At 39.1% G+C, this 16,314-nt stretch overlaps 2 protein-coding genes across 4 annotated transcripts; one reads left to right on the plus strand and one right to left on the minus strand.

Annotated features, from left to right (window-relative positions):
- The first annotated feature begins 546 nt into the window (after positions 1-546).
- Positions 547-8,972, plus strand: msl1b (MSL complex subunit 1b). Of its 3 annotated transcripts, none has more exons than XM_041816274.1 (9): positions 547-631; positions 1,183-1,872; positions 1,966-2,165; positions 2,880-3,241; positions 3,344-3,411; positions 3,494-3,561; positions 5,505-5,629; positions 5,718-5,790; positions 7,383-8,972. In XM_041816274.1, the coding sequence occupies exons 2-9, from the start codon at positions 1,252-1,254 to the stop codon at positions 7,471-7,473; spliced, it is 1,608 nt and encodes a 535-aa protein (XP_041672208.1). In that variant the 5' UTR covers positions 547-631; positions 1,183-1,251; the 3' UTR covers positions 7,474-8,972. The 3 variants fall into 3 exon arrangements, with proteins under 3 accessions (XP_041672208.1, XP_041672211.1, XP_041672207.1); XM_041816277.1 differs by lacking the exon at positions 547-631 and adding an exon at positions 895-1,087 and having other exon boundaries at positions 2,880-3,199; XM_041816273.1 differs by lacking the exon at positions 547-631 and adding an exon at positions 897-1,087.
- Positions 8,973-10,642: 1,670 nt separating this feature from the next.
- chmp2a (charged multivesicular body protein 2A) lies at positions 10,643-15,690 on the minus strand. The gene is made up of 6 exons (XM_041814947.1): positions 15,552-15,690; positions 13,193-13,360; positions 12,921-13,100; positions 12,698-12,828; positions 11,725-11,786; positions 10,643-11,621 (listed from the first exon to the last, which is right to left on the minus strand). Exons 2-6 carry the CDS (start codon positions 13,358-13,360, stop codon positions 11,500-11,502), a joined length of 663 nt encoding a protein of 220 aa, XP_041670881.1. The 5' UTR covers positions 15,552-15,690; the 3' UTR covers positions 10,643-11,499.
- Between the last annotated feature and the right edge of the window lie 624 nt (positions 15,691-16,314).

The following is a 16,314-nucleotide window of genomic DNA, read 5'->3' on the forward strand; positions in this document are numbered from 1 at the left end:
AAATAGATCAAATAAGAGTTCTTAACAGCTATTTAACCTCGAAGTTATAAGTTAACAGCAGTAGAAACATGATGAGTGTTTTTCTACAGTAAATAAATACATTTAGATTTACACAGTTAATGAATTCTTCAAGTTTTTGCATAAGATAAGGGACATTTAATGGCCATACAATAAATATTGAACCAAGTGGCAGGGGCGCAAAAGTCTGGAACATTTCTCATTTTTTGGGTGGATTTCTCAAAAACCAATAACTCGTTAAAAGACAAACGAAGAGATAAACATTTGGCATTAAAAAGGGGAACTAATTTTTAGGTACTGTGATTGAAAATGATTAGATATTCAAGAACTAATGATTGAATGTGTTTACAGTAACTACAAGTAAGTTCTGTGAGAGTTTAAGTCAACTTTTATATGACTAGATGTCTTATCGTGAAGGTAGTGCTGTATGTCTTAGTATGAAGATTGACTGCAGCTCTCTGTCTCCCCCTGCTGGTCCCCTTCAGCTCAAAACCTTCAAAATACAAGAAATGGCCATCCAACAAATTACGCATGCGCAGTAGTCGGCGCTTTAAAACAAGTCTTGAGGAGGGAACATGAAGGCAGTTGCAGGTGGACTTAAATAATAGTCGAGGTAAGCCCTTTATACATAAATGCATGCCATTAAATCCATCTCAGGCTGAAGTTTGACTGTTACGACACGGTCTCTTTTCCTGCGTCGCTCCGTTGCCGCATTTTGTCGGTTAAACCGACCGGCTAATGTTAGCATGCTAGCTAGCTGTTATTGTTTTTCATGATTTCGCGAGAACCAAAATGGAGGAGATGGCTGCTGCCAGTGTCCTACACAGCCACTCCCGAGTCCTTCTTTGAAGCCCTCACTGCAAAATGTCGACCATGACGCAATACTGAGTGCAGTTCTTTTTAAAAATGTTAATTTGTTTCAGATTTAGCCCCTGTGTATTTTACTGCAGTGCTAACGCAGCTTAGCCGGAGTTCAAACCCGGTGAACGATTTTAGGAAAATGTTGCCCGGGATCGGAGACACGATTGCTGCTGTAGTTTTCCTCTGTGTGTCCATGCATGATTAGCTGGTGCATATCATTTACTACCAAGTAACAGATGATATACCTGCAGTTTTACTAATGTTGGTAACTCAGCACATGTCTGTATTGTCTTCGTGTTGTAGGACGGCTGAGCTCTCCTCATGGGAGGCAGCAGAGGTTGAAATGCAGGATGAGAAGTCGTCGTGATCGCCATGACTCTGAGAGCCACACTGTTTTCAAGCACAGGGTTAAAGCAGGACACAGACACCATTGACTTCAACAAAAGACATTTCGGGGCCGCCACCGTGAGTCCTGTAAGCCTGAAGAGGGAGTCCAGAGACTTTATTATCGATGTTCAAGACGTGCATGGGGGCGAGATCCCGAGCAAATCTAAGGACTTAGATCAGAATTACATGACCAGCAAAGTTTCCCTCGCTGCCACAGTAGCAGAACGAGTTCAAGGAGACAGTAAAAGTGTGGGGATTTTGTCCCCTGTCAGACAAATGGGGGGTGAGGGAACCCCGGTGAAAGGTAAACCCCTCTCTGCTGACACTATGGAGAACCCTCAGATGGCTATGAACAATAACTCCAAGGATGGTGGTGCTGATGACAGTGTTAAGGGGGTTGTCCCTGGAGTCCTTGGCACCGCATCCATTGAACTCTCCTCTGAGGGCAAGTGGAGGAACATCAGGAAGACCCCTGCTAATCCCCACACACAGGCCAACTGCCTCCGGCAGATCCTCCTCCTTCAACTGGACCTCATCGAACAACAGCAACAACAGCTGCAGTCAAAGGACAAGGAGATAGATGAGCTCAAAGCAGACAAGGAGACGGTATGTCAAAGTATTTTTTATGCACATGCTTTTTTACAGTTGGTTGATTTTGATGGTATAAAGTTTAAGTGTTTGTGTCTTCTCACTCTGCAGCTGCTTGCTCGTATTGAGCGCATGGAGCGTCGCCTGCAGCTCACAAGGAAGGACCCGCCACGTGACAAGCGCCTCTTCCAGCCCCTGGAGCCATGGACCCCCGACAAAGAGGACATGTGGGATCTGGACATAGAGGAGAGTCCACAACCCAACCAAGCTGCTCCGCTCCCCTTTAGTCGAGGTGGCAAGGGTCAGAAGAGGTAAAATAAACCATGCCTGACAGAACTGGCCTCAGCTTTTTCTCCACAAGATGACTACGGCTTTCATAATTTCATATGTTTTTAAGTTTTCTGTTATTTTAATCATCAGAGTTCTATAAAAATAACAGCTCTTCTGTCATATCTTTAACTAAAAGCTGCAGCAAAAGAGGACATTTGCATCCACAGGTTAGCCAAATACAGACACTTCTAAAGTCCTTTTTGGAGTCTAAAAAGGATGCAAAGGTTACGTTTCTCTCTTACAGTGCTCTGTACAGGCTGCGTATTGTGAACAATATTCTTTGTGAAGGAGAGAAATGAGTCCATCAAAACTGCAGGTGAACACCTGCACGCTCTCTGAATTATACAAGTATATTGGCAATGGTTGCTTACTGAAATGTCCTATGTTTTTGTGCAGTTTGGAGACAGTGTACCTAAGTTTACCTGCAATTAATTATCACTGCAAACAAAAAAACATCAGTGAAGGGAGCCTAGAACGTTTACATTTATTGCCATGGGTTCAAAACAGTATTTTTTGCCCTGAATGAAGTTTAAATCATGACACCCTTGAAGTAACAGCAGTAGAGCTGACCCTGAAGAGGAGGAAATGTTGTCATTTATTCATTCAGACTTAGTCTTTTGATATATAAAAGAACTAAATTTACATTTCTTTTACTTTATTTCTTCTCCTCTAATATCCTTTCTTTGCATTTGCAGGAAATCATGCTTTGGCGATCCAAAAGCCCAAAAGTCACGGGGTAAAAGTGCAAAGCTGAGTCCCCAGAAGCCTGAGCTCCAACCGGGCTCACCCAATCAAAGAGAGCTGCGCAGTAAGGAAACCCCAGAGAGTACAGTCCCTCTGAGGTCAGGGGCAGACAGGGACATTATGCTCCCGTGCAAAGAGGAGCCTGAGCTGAGCTGTCAGATGGACGATCTGCCCTTCATGTCGACTACAGAGATGTACCTCTGTTGTTGGAACCAACCTCCTCTGTCCCCTCTGCGTGAGACTTCCCCCAAAAAGGAGGAAGAGGTGGCCAGTGAGTGGACTCCTCATGTAGTACATGATATGCTGATTGTTTGTAAGCCTAACCTATATCCCATCTTTAATCACTTTATCCATCAAATGTCCCAAACAAACTATCAGTGAGTAACTTCTTTCCTCACCGTCTTTGACTCTTCAGTTCCTTCGTGGAGAGAAAATCCCATCGAGCCCCTTGAGGAGGACGACGACTCCTGTACTCTCACTGAGGTGAGACGTGTCCTATATCTTAAATGATCCTAAAGTTTGAAAATCCAGAAGCTCTTAACCCATGACTTGTTTTTTCTCCAAGCCGCTGGATGATGGTGTGTTTTTGAAACGCCACATGAAGCTGGAGTTGGATGAGAAGAGGAGAAAAAGGTAACAACAGATGCTATAAAATGAATTTGAGTGGAGATTTTGAACATTACTTTCTTGGATTTCTCACAGGAAATAAGTTATAAATGTCAGGCATTATTTGTCAAGGTAATTATGGAAATATTCTTCTCTGGTATTTCTTAACATACTCCCCTTATTTGTACCGATTATCTGTTTTGGGGTCATGGGAAGCTGGAGCCAGTCACAGCTGTCATTGGGCGAGAGGTGGGGCACATCCTGAAATGGTCACTATCGCTTCATCCTGGTCACATCGGTACATCCGTTTTTAAAAGTGATACAGATGCATCTGTTAACAGCTTTATCAGCCAGTAGCACTCTGTCTGACAAACATTAGCCAAACAATTAGTATCAGTTTTGTCATGTCAATTTTATGCTGACACCTGGTTTATTTAGCTGCTGAATCAAACCGTTTTTTACACGTTAGAAGAGGTGACCATTAAGACAAACTCTTTTGTTTTCATGGTCAAACGTGGAAGAAAACGATGGCATACTTAGAGTCTTACACCAAAAGCAGTAATAAAGAAACCTTTGTATCTGCCCTGTTTTTTCCCCATTGGTGTATCTGCAGTTTTTAGAGCCTCTTACTATTTTCACTCTTCTTCTGCATTAAATGTTTTGCACTGAAATACCATGTCAGATTCCATGTATGTGCGAATGTACTTGGCTGTAAAGCCAGGTTATGATTCTGAAATGATCTCCCACTCGCTGACTGACTTGCATTTATCTTAGAGCAAATACAATAATAAATGCTTGTTTGCGGGTTGGTCAGAGTGTGTGGGAGTTTACTTAAAAGCAGTGTTTTCAACATCAAATCCACTTACAGAGTGAGTCATAATGTTAAAAAAAGACCCAGCACAAATGCAACAATGATTCCTTGAAGGAAAGTGGGGAAAATACAGTTGAGTACTTAGCTAAAAAGGATAAATCATGCAAAAAGTGTATCAGGGAAACATAACCAAGTAGATTTTGTGAGTGCAAACTGGTTATTTAAACATTACAGAACATAATTTACAAGAAAGATGAGATTAAACTATGTAGTGAGGCAGAAGGAATTTGAGTTGCTAGGTTGCTGCAGCATTGTAATACAGAATAATTTTGACAGAAGAGAGTGTCAAATACATTAAATACTATCAACATCAAAGAAAGTGCAAAATAATACATTAAATGGCCAAAAAATAAGACTTACTGATCCCAAAACGTGGTATACAGGTACTTTTTCCTTTTTTCAAGTATTGCAATTTTCAAGTCAAAATGCCTTCTTACAGTTTAACTATTTTCCTTTCAGCTAACATGAAAGTATTACTGTTGCATCATGAATATTAATCAATATTTAAATATGTCAGAGCAAAACCAGAAATTTACAAGAAAAATATGAAGACAAAAATGGAGGGAAAAACATGAAAAGGAACTGTTAGGAACTATTAACAGTTGTAACTGTTAGGGCCTTACAAGAAAGACCCAACAGTTGGAAAGAAGTTGTCCTAAAATGGACGGGATGAAGATTATTAGCTGACCTTGTATTTTTGACCCCACCTACCATGCAGATGTTTAATAGAGGTTGATGCTGGTCATACTGTAACATTATTCAGAGAATTACAAATTATGAATAGCTTTAATATTTAAATCCAAAGGTTCAGACTCTGAGAGTGATTGTAAAAAGCATATGCATCACATACATATTAATAGAGAAGGGTTAACACCAGTGCTTGTTATGGATTAAATTCATGTATAAGTGAAGTGCTCAGCCTCATGTGAGTCTCCACCAGAGAAGAATAATCACTAATTTGTTCTTATTCTAAAGCAAACGCATGACTCAGCAGCTCTGTTGTTCTGTGTGGGCAGGTGCTATGATTCGTCACTTACTCAGTCCTTCTTTCTCCTGACATTTTTATATCTTAATCTTCAGTGTATTTTTTATTTTTTAGGTGGGACATCCAGCGAATCAGAGAGCAGCGGATGTTTCAGCGTCTGCAGCAACGTATGAACAGGAAGAAGGTCGTCACAGAGACTGAGCCTGAGCTTTCATCCTTCTACCCCGACACTGAAGATGGTACACCGATAAATAAAATCAGAGTTATTTGATATTTAAGACCCATTCAGTTGGTTAACTTTTTCCTTTTTCTGTTTGTGCCCTACAGTTGAAACTATAGTGATCACTCCTTTCCTGCCTGTGGTTGCATTCGGCCGGCCGTTGCCCAAAATGTCACAACAGTAAGTTGGAGCAGCAATTTTTCTGTCCTTTTTTAAACTGTGATAGTCATGTAGTTTCTCTTTCAGCTTCTAAGGTACATTGTTCTAAATGTTTCACTAGCTTTGGTTATTTAATACTAACCTCCAATTTCCACATAAAGCAACCGCACTGCAAACTGCAGGCGAATTGTACTGCGGAGCATATTCACTCCCTCTCTAGTCTATCAGAGCATTTCCACAGCTGGCGCTCCAGTCCGGCAGCGGTGCATCCCTGGAGCGCCACTCAGCTCCACCCTGTTCGAGATACGCAGCAGGTCTGTTTTCCGCACCGGCCGCTGCAAAGCTAAACCAATTCCCATCGATCATCAAGGTCCAAAACAGGAAGTCACAAGCATAGACTATCTGGTTCTTTCAAAATACAACACAGTGCATGGACTCCCGATTGAAATTGTCACTTTATCAACATTACGTCTCATCCTGCAGTGAGAGCAAAGGGTCAGTGAGTCACAGAGCTGCAATGGCACAATTGACGAGGAAAAGTTAACTTTTGAGGACATTTAGCCAAAGAATTTTACATAAAACCACAGATCCTTTAAGCAGACATTAACCTTTTAGCTTCCTAATGTACTCACCCAGTGGCGGAGGCAATGATATCATGGACTTATACCAGAAAAGATCATAAATTAACCCCAAAGGTAAAATTACCCGCTGTTGACATACTATTCCTGCGTGAACTCACAGATCTCCCGTGATCTCTGCCCACTGATCAGGGCTGCGCGCCACAGCACTTTAGACTCACTTCCGGTGGGCAAGGTCGCTCACCTTTGGTTGGAGCAAACCCATGGCGCTTCAGTGTGCAGTGCAGTTGTCCTATGTGGAAATTGTGGGTTATTCTACACTTGTTAGAGAAGGCACACATATGCAAAGGCTTACAGTCCTGAAGAGGCTGGTCAGGGGTGCAGAACTCGCTTCTGGCATTGTGCTGTGCATGCCATCCACGTATTTCGTAACTCTCTTGTGTGGAGGAAGCCAGAGCACCTGGAGAGAATCCACGCATGTAGAGCATGCAAACTACAAACAGAGAGCCTCTGCACCCTATTTCTGAGTGTGGAAATTGTCTTTTTTTATACCATTAAATGTTTGGAGCAGGCCCTAAGAGGAAACAGCATTTTTTATCCATTTATCTAAAGAATCTGTTAGTTTGTCACCAAAATTTCCTCTCTCTGCAGGGAGCTTTAGTCTTTTGGCATTTATTATTTGTTGTATTCAGAAACTGTAGAAAATTCTAAACTTAGTTTATAGAGCTGAAGTGGGTCCTAAACCTCTTAGCAAACAGCTGCACCGTGCTGGCTTGCAGTCACATCAGCAAAGCCCCTAATTATGCATGAATCAATATTCCTTTTAAAGAAATTGACTTATTCTTTGAGGATCCAAAAACAAAAATTCTTTAAAGTCAAACAGTATGAGGTGGAAATGTGACTTCTGGTATTTCTGCTGACAGCCTCCAGTGGCCGTTTTTTTCCAACTTCTTCTGTTCATTTTTCACCACTGAAGGTTGACGTGGTAATTTACCCCCGTTCTCATTTAAGCAAATTATTCGTATCTTTCTGCAGGAACTTCGAGCTGCCCTGGCTGGATGATAGAAGCCGATGTCGCATCGAGGTGCCCAAAAAACACACACCCCACCGGACCTGTCGGAAGTGAACCCTACGTGGCATTAACGGATCAGAGACGCTGCTCCACGCCCAGATAGAACACATTACATTTGTCTTGTCTCTGGGAGGATCCTTTGAGAAGTTGCTACATAAATATATATCTGCTGTTGCTTTCAGTCTCTCCGGTGTAAACATGTCGCCACAGATCAGCCCCTCCTACAGAATATCATAAAAGCAGGAGGACGCTGCACCACTGGGTGTACTTGATATTTCATTTACAGTTCTGAAAAGGGAGATTAAATGCTTGATGCAACAAGATTACAGTCCACGTGTTTGCAGCTTAACAGTTATGTGCATGTTCTGTGACATGTTGTAGCAGCTGTGCCATCCAAAATACATTTCCTCACAGAAAAGTGGAGTTTTGAAGCATAATCAGCTGACGGGATAAATGGGGCTCTGAGTCTGAGCTCACTCATGTGGGCAGGAAAAAACAAGAAGTGTGCCACTTTGACTAAAATTTAATCCTGGAAGTTTAAGACTTGATCATTATGGCTTCAACTTTTTGCTCTCAGTTGCACTCATTCTTGCTTCTCAAGTAGAAAAAAGTCAATCTGACTGTATCGTGCTGTGTATTGCCTATACTTCAATAAGATTTTATCAATGTTCGGTGTGATATCAGGAGTTTTGAGCCACACTCAGCATGATTTCATATGGAAAAAAAAGCATTTTAAGCCAATCCAATGTAAGAGAAAACTGAAGCAAACATGATTGTTCTGTGTTCGTGGTTATCAAAACAGGCACAGAAAATTTGATTCCCAACGTTCTGTTCCCTTGTTATATTTCTTTTTGTTCCTATGTGAGCTGCATGGACTAGCTGTTTAAAAGGTAGCATGGCTTAACCCCAGAATGGAGAATAATCTCTGCTCATCAGGCAACAAAAACAACAGAATATAGATCTTAAAGCATGACTTCAGCTGCTCTGTTCAGTGAAAAGTGCAGCCTCCTCATATCGCAAACTTCTAACAAAAGTACAGTCTTGATCTTCATTTTCGTGTTAACAATCTTACGCTTACATCCCGTAAGTATTAGGCAACTTATGTGTATGCATTGGTCTCTTGAAGGCGCCAAGAGAACCATTTTAGACGATAAATAAGCTTTCTAGCTGTAGTTCTAGCGACGTTTGCTCTCTAACATGCTGCCTGTTAACCTCTCCCTCCTCCTCTGAGTTAATCTCACTCTACAATCGCTGTTTGATTTCTTTTCTCCCCCCCCCGCTGCGTTTGCTAGAATCCTATATTTCATGATGATGCAACGGCTTTCTGCAGCTTCTAACTGCCCGGCGTACGTGTAGGCAGATGTTGGAAATACAAAGTCGATTTGTTTTACTGTACATAGCTTTCAGAAACAAATGTACATAAAACATGGCTGTTATTTTTTTATTATTTAATGTTGAAAGTGTTAAGTACATTCAATATTGTTCTATGATTGTATGTTGACAAATTGACAGTTTTGAAAGTTAAATTTTTTTGGAATAAAAATTAACATGTCTACGATATTTGGATGTGACTTTAAGTTTATCCTTCACAGCATTTGGAAACTGGATAAATTAAGGAGAAGGTGATATTTTTCAGCATATTTTACCTTTCAGAATAAAAGCTGTAAATGAGGACAGGATGTTTTTTGGGGGGTGGGGGTGGGGGGTGGGGGGTAGGATAAAGCTGAAAAAGCAAGATACGAGGACTAGAGATAAAGTCTTAAGTCGCTTGTTTTTTCACTTTTGGTCAGAGACTCACTCCATCATTTCATAATTACACAACAGAAAAAGATATGCATAAATAGCAAATCTAGCAGAACTAGCCATTTTCTGCTCCATTAGTAAGCTTAAGGATTCTGCTGAAAAAAGATTATGAACTTACTTTCATAACATCAGCCTTGGTATGAAAATGCAGCATCTTTTTTCTTAGCCATTTTTTATTTTTCCTAATAAAAAAATTAATAATAATTGCAAATAAACACTACATTTCCCATAATGCAGCTGGACTGTATCTTTCATGGGACGCTCTTTGGCTCCTTCTCTCCATAGGTGGTTTTTAGGCAAAGATATGCAATCATCTGGGGCCTCAGGATACCGTCAGTAAAGGAGTGCACCAAATAAAGATACTTTTGACTATCAATGCATGTATTATGAATGTAAATAAGGGGCCAGGATTAATTAAAATAGCGTCTTTAAAGAGTTTGACGATTCATATAAGTCCCCGAGAGGACCCCTGACCTGGCTGCAAGGTCCGAGCCCCTTAGAAAGGCCCAAAATGTCTTCATATCAAGCAAATCATTTAAGGTAGATCCCTATAGACATATTGAGAATATTAATTAATTGTCACCATCAATTACATGTGTATAACTGGTAAAATGGCATGTAATGAATAAAAGGAATGATCTGTGGCAGTGGGATGGATATTTCAGCAATGGTGAGCTTATAAATATAAGTTGTGTCTATAAAAGGTATTACCCCCCCTTGGATGTTTTACCCTTTTACTGATTTTATAAATCAACAATTTGCCTTTTTTAAATAAAAAAACTCTAATGTCAAAGTGAAAACAGATGTCTACAAAGTAATGCCAGTTAGATAAAAATATGTCTTGTAAAATAAGTGCATAAATATTCACCCCCTTTAAAGTGACTGATGTTTCTTGTCGGCTCCTGGAAGGCTTATTCTTAATGAGTCTGCAAGAGAACAATGGCTTGGTAGAAGATTTTTTTTCCAGCAGGACAATGACCCGAAGCATACAGAGAAAGCAACACAGAAACGGTTAAAAAGGTGAATGTTCTGGAGGGGCCAAGTCAAAGCCCAGAGTAAAATTTCAGTGTCCAGATGTGTAAGCCTGACTGAGACGTATCCACAGACTCAGAGCTGTGATTGCAGCCAAAGGTGACTCGAAGAAATACTGACTTGAAGGGGGTGAATATGTGTGCAGTCACTAACTTTACATCACATATCTTAAATTGATGTTACTTTGTAAAAGGCTGTTTTCACTTTCACATCATTTTTTCTGATCTTTTATGTCATAAAAGCCAAATATTATTGAAAATGATTGTTTTTTAAAATCAGTTAAGGGTAAAACATCTAAGGGGGTGAATACTTTTTATAGCCACTGCATATTTGTCTTTTAATCAATAACGGATCCACTCTCTCCACATTTTTTGCAAAGACACAGAAGAAGAATGAGGGTGTTTTAATAGGCTGAGTGCTTTTTATACATGAACATGCTGACAGTTGTGGGTTAAAATTTACAAAGGAGACAAACAGAAAGTTTAATCTGAAAAAATGTTTACTGAAGAAAGAAAATCAAACCAGGACAGTTGCTTTTTCATTTAGCTACTTATTAACATTTTCTGATCTCAGAAACACCTCCAACAAACCTACACAGGAGTGTTTTCAGCTGGTGGAGATAAACCTCGATATAACTTTCTTCCATTGTCTCTCATTATTTATATGTTTTTTGTCATATAAACCATGATTTAAGACAGAAGTGTTGATAAAACACTTTTCTGTACACCATCATGAGCTGGACCTCCACTACTGTTAAGGAAAAAGTAAACAGTAAGGCTGAAAGTGTAGATATATTTATGATGATGAACCAGCCTGATGTAGAAAAAGTGCTGACACTCTAAAGCGCCACACTCATCAACGATCCACCTCTCCAGTCATGTCAACATCTTGAATCTGGGTTCCTTTAAACATTTAGTGTTAATTTTAAAAATGAAAACATGCCTCCAGGAGTTAGTATATACACAAACTGTGAAATAAATTTTCACTTATTCTTCATTTGTGTCTTTTGGCATTATCAAAAATGAGACACAAAGACCTATGACGGATAATGACCTTTGCAGGTTTTGGATAAAATAGATAAACACTCATAAAAAAAAGGAAAAACCTCAAACAGAAAGCCATGAACCCACAAAGTTTTCTGAAGCAGTCGCTGCTCAGCCCGTTACACCTTCAAAAGAATCTAAACATGGAGATTCGAGTATGCTTGTTTCTGTATTAACAACCCTTCCACAGTGTTGGACTGCTTCAGTCTCTCCTGAGGTTATTCAATCGCTCCTCCAGGTCAGCATCAGCGTCAGCCAGGGCAGCCTGAGGCTCCGCCTTCTTTCCTCCGGCCACAGACAAGCTGCCTCCAGTGCTCGGAAGATCTGAAATGAGCAGAAAGCGATAAAAAAGATGTTTAATACCATAAAAAACAAGGAAATGAGTCGAGAATTTAATGCAAAGTGCTTAAAGAGTTTCTTCTCTTACTTGATAGTTCATCAGACAGATTGAGACCCAGCTCATCTAGCACTTGAGACACGATGGCGTCACTGTAAAGGACAAACAAATCAACATTACATTGGACTTTTGAGGTAAATGGAACGCAGCAATTGGCGCAAAGTTTGAAGAAAATTAGTCAAAATATTCTTGAGATATCATGTTCACAAGGATGGCCTGGACGGACAGATGGGCAGACGAACAGCCAGAAAAAATGTCTCTGGCCTTTTCTACTGCTAGCATGGAGGCATAAAAACATCTAAAGACACATAGAGGGTTTAAACAGTTTGAATTAAATTTCCTTTCTGTTTTTTCACTTGTCTGCCAGGTTTAACAATAAAGACAAAATCTCAAATTTGGATACTGGAGAAACCCGATCAAGTCAGGTATAAAAATATTTATCTCACACCCTGAAATTTCAGAAAAATTATTATTTCCAAAATTTAATGGAAATAACTTTCGTAACTTTATGACTGGCATTAGAAGAGGAAAATATCTTTGTTAATAATCCAGAAAAATCAAAATTACAGAAATTAACATTTTAAAAAACCATCTTAAAATTTCCTGATGTTTTGCTAATATTTTTAAGGATGGTCCATTAAAAAAGGCTGAAATTTATGACAGAAAATTGTGTTTGTTGTTGTGACCTAATGACTCAGATGTTAAGGGAAAAGCATGTTTGTTCTTATAAATTCAAAGCTTATGTCCAGGAAATTCTAGTTTTACAAAAATGAACATTTTGAACATCTTAAACTAAAAAATTATTTTAAATTTTGCAAATATCTTTACAGGTGGTCCACTGAAACAGATCAAAACTAACAAAGGAAAATTGTGTTTATTTTATAACTAAATGACTCAGATGGTAAGGGAAAAGCATGTTTGTTCTTATAAAATCACAGCTTATGTCACAGATTTATAACTTTTCCTCTCATTGAAATAAAAATAACCTTTTTCAGTCTCTTACCTCTCCTCCTCATCATCCTCATCCCCCATGGCATCGTCGATGGCGTCGTTCATCATCTCCTCCTTCATGTCCATGAGTTCACTCTGTTTTTCAAACTCCATCATGATCTTCTGAATCTGAGGAAGCTTCAGCTGTGGAAAGACGATTATGAACTGTCAAGCCTGGAGGCTTATCTTTTCTTTCCCCATTTTAAAATATGTTAAAAATGCAGCCTCAACCAAACCTGTCTGTTCATGGTTGCCATGGCTTTCGTGACGCCTTTCATAGCCTGTGCCATGCTGTTGTTGGATTTGAGCGTCTGGATCTTCAGACTGACGGCCTGAATGTTGGCTTTCATCATGATGAACTTCTTGACGTAGCGTCGTGTGCGGACCAAATCCTTCGCCATGATTTTCACAGCATCCTGTGGTGATTAAAAACATAAAAGCAGTCAGGTTTCTCCATATACAACAGGTTATTTTACTAATAAACACAACTCCTCTCCATCCATCTCACCATCTGTCCCTGTTTGGCCATTTTCTTGATGTCAGCGATGATCTTTTTCTCCTGTTGCTCCAGTTTGGATCGCTCTCGATCCAGCTCTCTCATGGCTCGATTGAGCGCCCTCTGATTCTGTCTGAGCATCTCCTCTGGAGTCTTCCTCTTCCCAAATAAAAACTCCATCTGTTGGGAAAATCAACAGCAGAATGTCAGAACAGCCAAAGCAGATGAAAAGCTGTTGATGAAGATAAAATCAGATTCATAGATACTCTATCAACAGCTAATTTAAAGTCAGTTACAAAAGGAAGGTACCGAACATGCCATTGAAATCTGGGGGTGATATTTCTTGCTGTTTTCTGATATTTAAAAGACTTAAAAAAAAAGAAAAGAAAAGAAAAGTTGCAAAAACCAAGCTCAAATGGGAAGGGTTCTGTTATTTATTAACAACACCCCCCCCCCCCCCCCGTCTTTTTAGGAATATTTCATGTTAACACTTCTCAAATTGCAATTTAATTTCTGCACACTGTCTAAATTGTACGAACACATGGGCAGTATATTTGTGAAATATGGAAAACGTACAGGACCATCTTATTAAAGAGATGTCTTTTTTAAAGCTTCATCGCTTTGGCATAACTAATCATCAAAATAACAAATAAATTGTCTGAAAAATTCTGACAACATTGATCAGCTCCTTAACAGAAAGTTGCATTCTTGTGAATTGTTTATGTATGAGATGTTAAGATAGAATTACTGAAAGTCACAAACCTGTATTTGAAAATAAAATTTACTCTCAAACTATGAGACACTTTTCTGGTGGTTGTTTTGCCAGACATCTTTTACAATCAACTGTAAAAATTACTTTCTTTTCTTCCAACTTCTCAGTCATTAAGATCACAAAATCCTCTGCAAATCTATATTATACAGACATTTACATTTAGAAATAATTGGATTTAATAGTTGGATTTTTGTAGATATACAGTATTTAGAAGTTAATTTTAGTGGGTATCAAGACCAATCTTTAAACGTAGTTCAGACGTAAAACTTCAGTCCTTTAAACATGCTAATTAAGTTGAAGAATGAACGAAATTCAGTCTCAAATAGACTTTAAAGTGTAAGGAATGATGATGAATAAAGAGAAAGACTTGAGCTGACTCAGGGCTGTTGGTCAAGCCGACAACTACTAATTTATTTGTTAATACAGCCAATATTTACAGCTGATAAAGTCAGATATGTGTGGTCAAATTATCAGTTGTAGGCTAAATACTGGCAGAAATTCATATCTGCCGATATTAATATCATGCATCCCTAATTCAACTTCAACTTTGTTGTCCCCTAAGGAAAATATTATTTTCAGCCCGGCAAAAAATATGAAACATGAGAAACACAATCACACAAATGTATTTATAGAAATAGATTCCAGGACAACTGAAGGCAACGTTTGAGTTGAATTTGAACTCAATATTGGGGATTTTTTTTTTTTTTTTAGATTAGAAAAATATGCAGGCATCTCTTGGACATATTTGGAAAAGTGGGTGGAACTTGAGACAAGCAAGATCTCCAGCCAACTTTTACAGATGTTGACAACATTTTAAGGTAATTTAGGCAGTGCTCTTCTTCTCTCTCTGGTTTAAAAACAAGACTGGAGACAGTAAAGTTTCTGTACTTTTAGATACAGTGACAATCATAGTGAAACACGATGTTTCAATGTTTAGAAAATATTGACAAGCCCAATACACAGACTACATGACCTTTTTTCAATTAAGACATTGTGTAGAAGTTAACCTATTAAATTGTCCAGTATCAGGTGTCTTGGCCTTTTATTTTTGTTGTCATGGTGTCAAACAGGTTTCAACGCTGTTTACTTTTTCTTCGGAACACATCAAACTTTAAAGTCTGGGCACTATGACAAGCCAGAGCTACCGCCACTCAGTTATAAAATATCGAGATATGATTCCCGGTCATAAGCTCAACTAAACAGGTCAGAAATCCCGCAGTAATTACCTGTTAATTACGTCTGAGGTGACGTAATGTCTAAAAATGGAGGTATGTGAGCTTTACTCTCCCAAAGTATGAGCTCAAACACAGGAATAGGACTAACAGACATGTTTTTCACACTAACACTCAGTTTTGATCACAGATTCAGCCATGTCAGACCTCCTTATGACCTCTTATTTCCTGGAAAATATTACTCAGCTCTAAGTTATGTGGCCAGAGGCCTGTAATGAACACTTCTGTCTCCTATCAGCCGCTTTTAGCTCAGCTCTCTTGTCAAATTGTCTCAATATCTTCCATGATGACTGGTTAGCTTTTTATCCGTTTACCACAGACGACACCCGGCTGTCTGAAACCCGACCCCTCCGTGTCCTACACTCACCTTGTAACCGAGCAGGACGTAACTAAACTGTAATCCACAAGTAATCGGTGTTCAGGGCGTCTTCTTCGACTTACACTGGACACAAAATCGAACGATTATTTGTTTTCTTTCCTGCACTTCCGTGTTGCGATAGTTTCACTTCCGGGAAATGACGTATTTACGTTGGCAAAAAATACGTCATATTTTTTTTAAAGCATCACATTCGTCAAGTTCACTCAGCAGACGATAAAATACCTTTCAAAATAAAACTAATATACGCTCTCTATCATGTATGCATACAAATTATGACTTTTATATCTTTTTATAGGCCTACATACACACACACGTATAAAAATGTATGTAAAAATACATTTAAAAAAACACAATATACGGAAGTGTTACGATATACTAAAAGACACTAAAGAAGTTTCTTTGCTCTCTCTTATTTTCAGGTTATTATATTGAAGATGTAAAATATGTATAGTATTTTTTTCTTTCTTAAAAGTATACATTTTGGCGCTTTTTATGCCTTTCAGGCAGTAGGACAGTGGAAAGAGCCAGAAGCAGGGATGAGAGAGCGGGTGCAGGGCAGAGACATGTCCTAAAGGAGCCATAGGTGGGACCTGAACCTGGGCCGGATTTTATAGCACTTTTGTAATAATGATAGATATGACTATTTTTAATGTCTGAATCTTTAAGCAGTACTTTAAATACTATAGTGTAAAAAGACAACGGGCTTGATATTCAGCCATTTTTCTTGCATTTTGCAAATGTGTGTTTATGT

The sequence above is a fragment of the Cheilinus undulatus genome, linkage group 20, assembly GCF_018320785.1.
Source record: "Cheilinus undulatus linkage group 20, ASM1832078v1, whole genome shotgun sequence".
NCBI lineage: Eukaryota > Metazoa > Chordata > Actinopteri > Labriformes > Labridae > Cheilinus > Cheilinus undulatus.

Coding starts and splice junctions, on each gene's coding strand:
- msl1b (XM_041816274.1), top strand. CDS start 1,252: ATGACTCTGAGAGCCACACTGTTTTCAAGCACAGGGTTAAAGCAGGAC. Junction 1,873..1,965: donor TCAAAGCAGACAAGGAGACG/GTATGTCAAAGT, acceptor CTCACTCTGCAG/CTGCTTGCTCGTATTGAGCG. Junction 3,242..3,343: donor ACATGATATGCTGATTGTTT/GTAAGCCTAACC, acceptor TTGACTCTTCAG/TTCCTTCGTGGAGAGAAAAT.
- chmp2a (XM_041814947.1), bottom strand. CDS start 13,360: ATGGAGTTTTTATTTGGGAAGAGGAAGACTCCAGAGGAGATGCTCAGA. Junction 12,829..12,920: donor TGGCAACCATGAACAGACAG/GTTTGGTTGAGG, acceptor GTCTTTCCACAG/CTGAAGCTTCCTCAGATTCA. Junction 11,622..11,724: donor TCTGTCTGATGAACTATCAA/GTAAGAGAAGAA, acceptor TGCTCATTTCAG/ATCTTCCGAGCACTGGAGGC.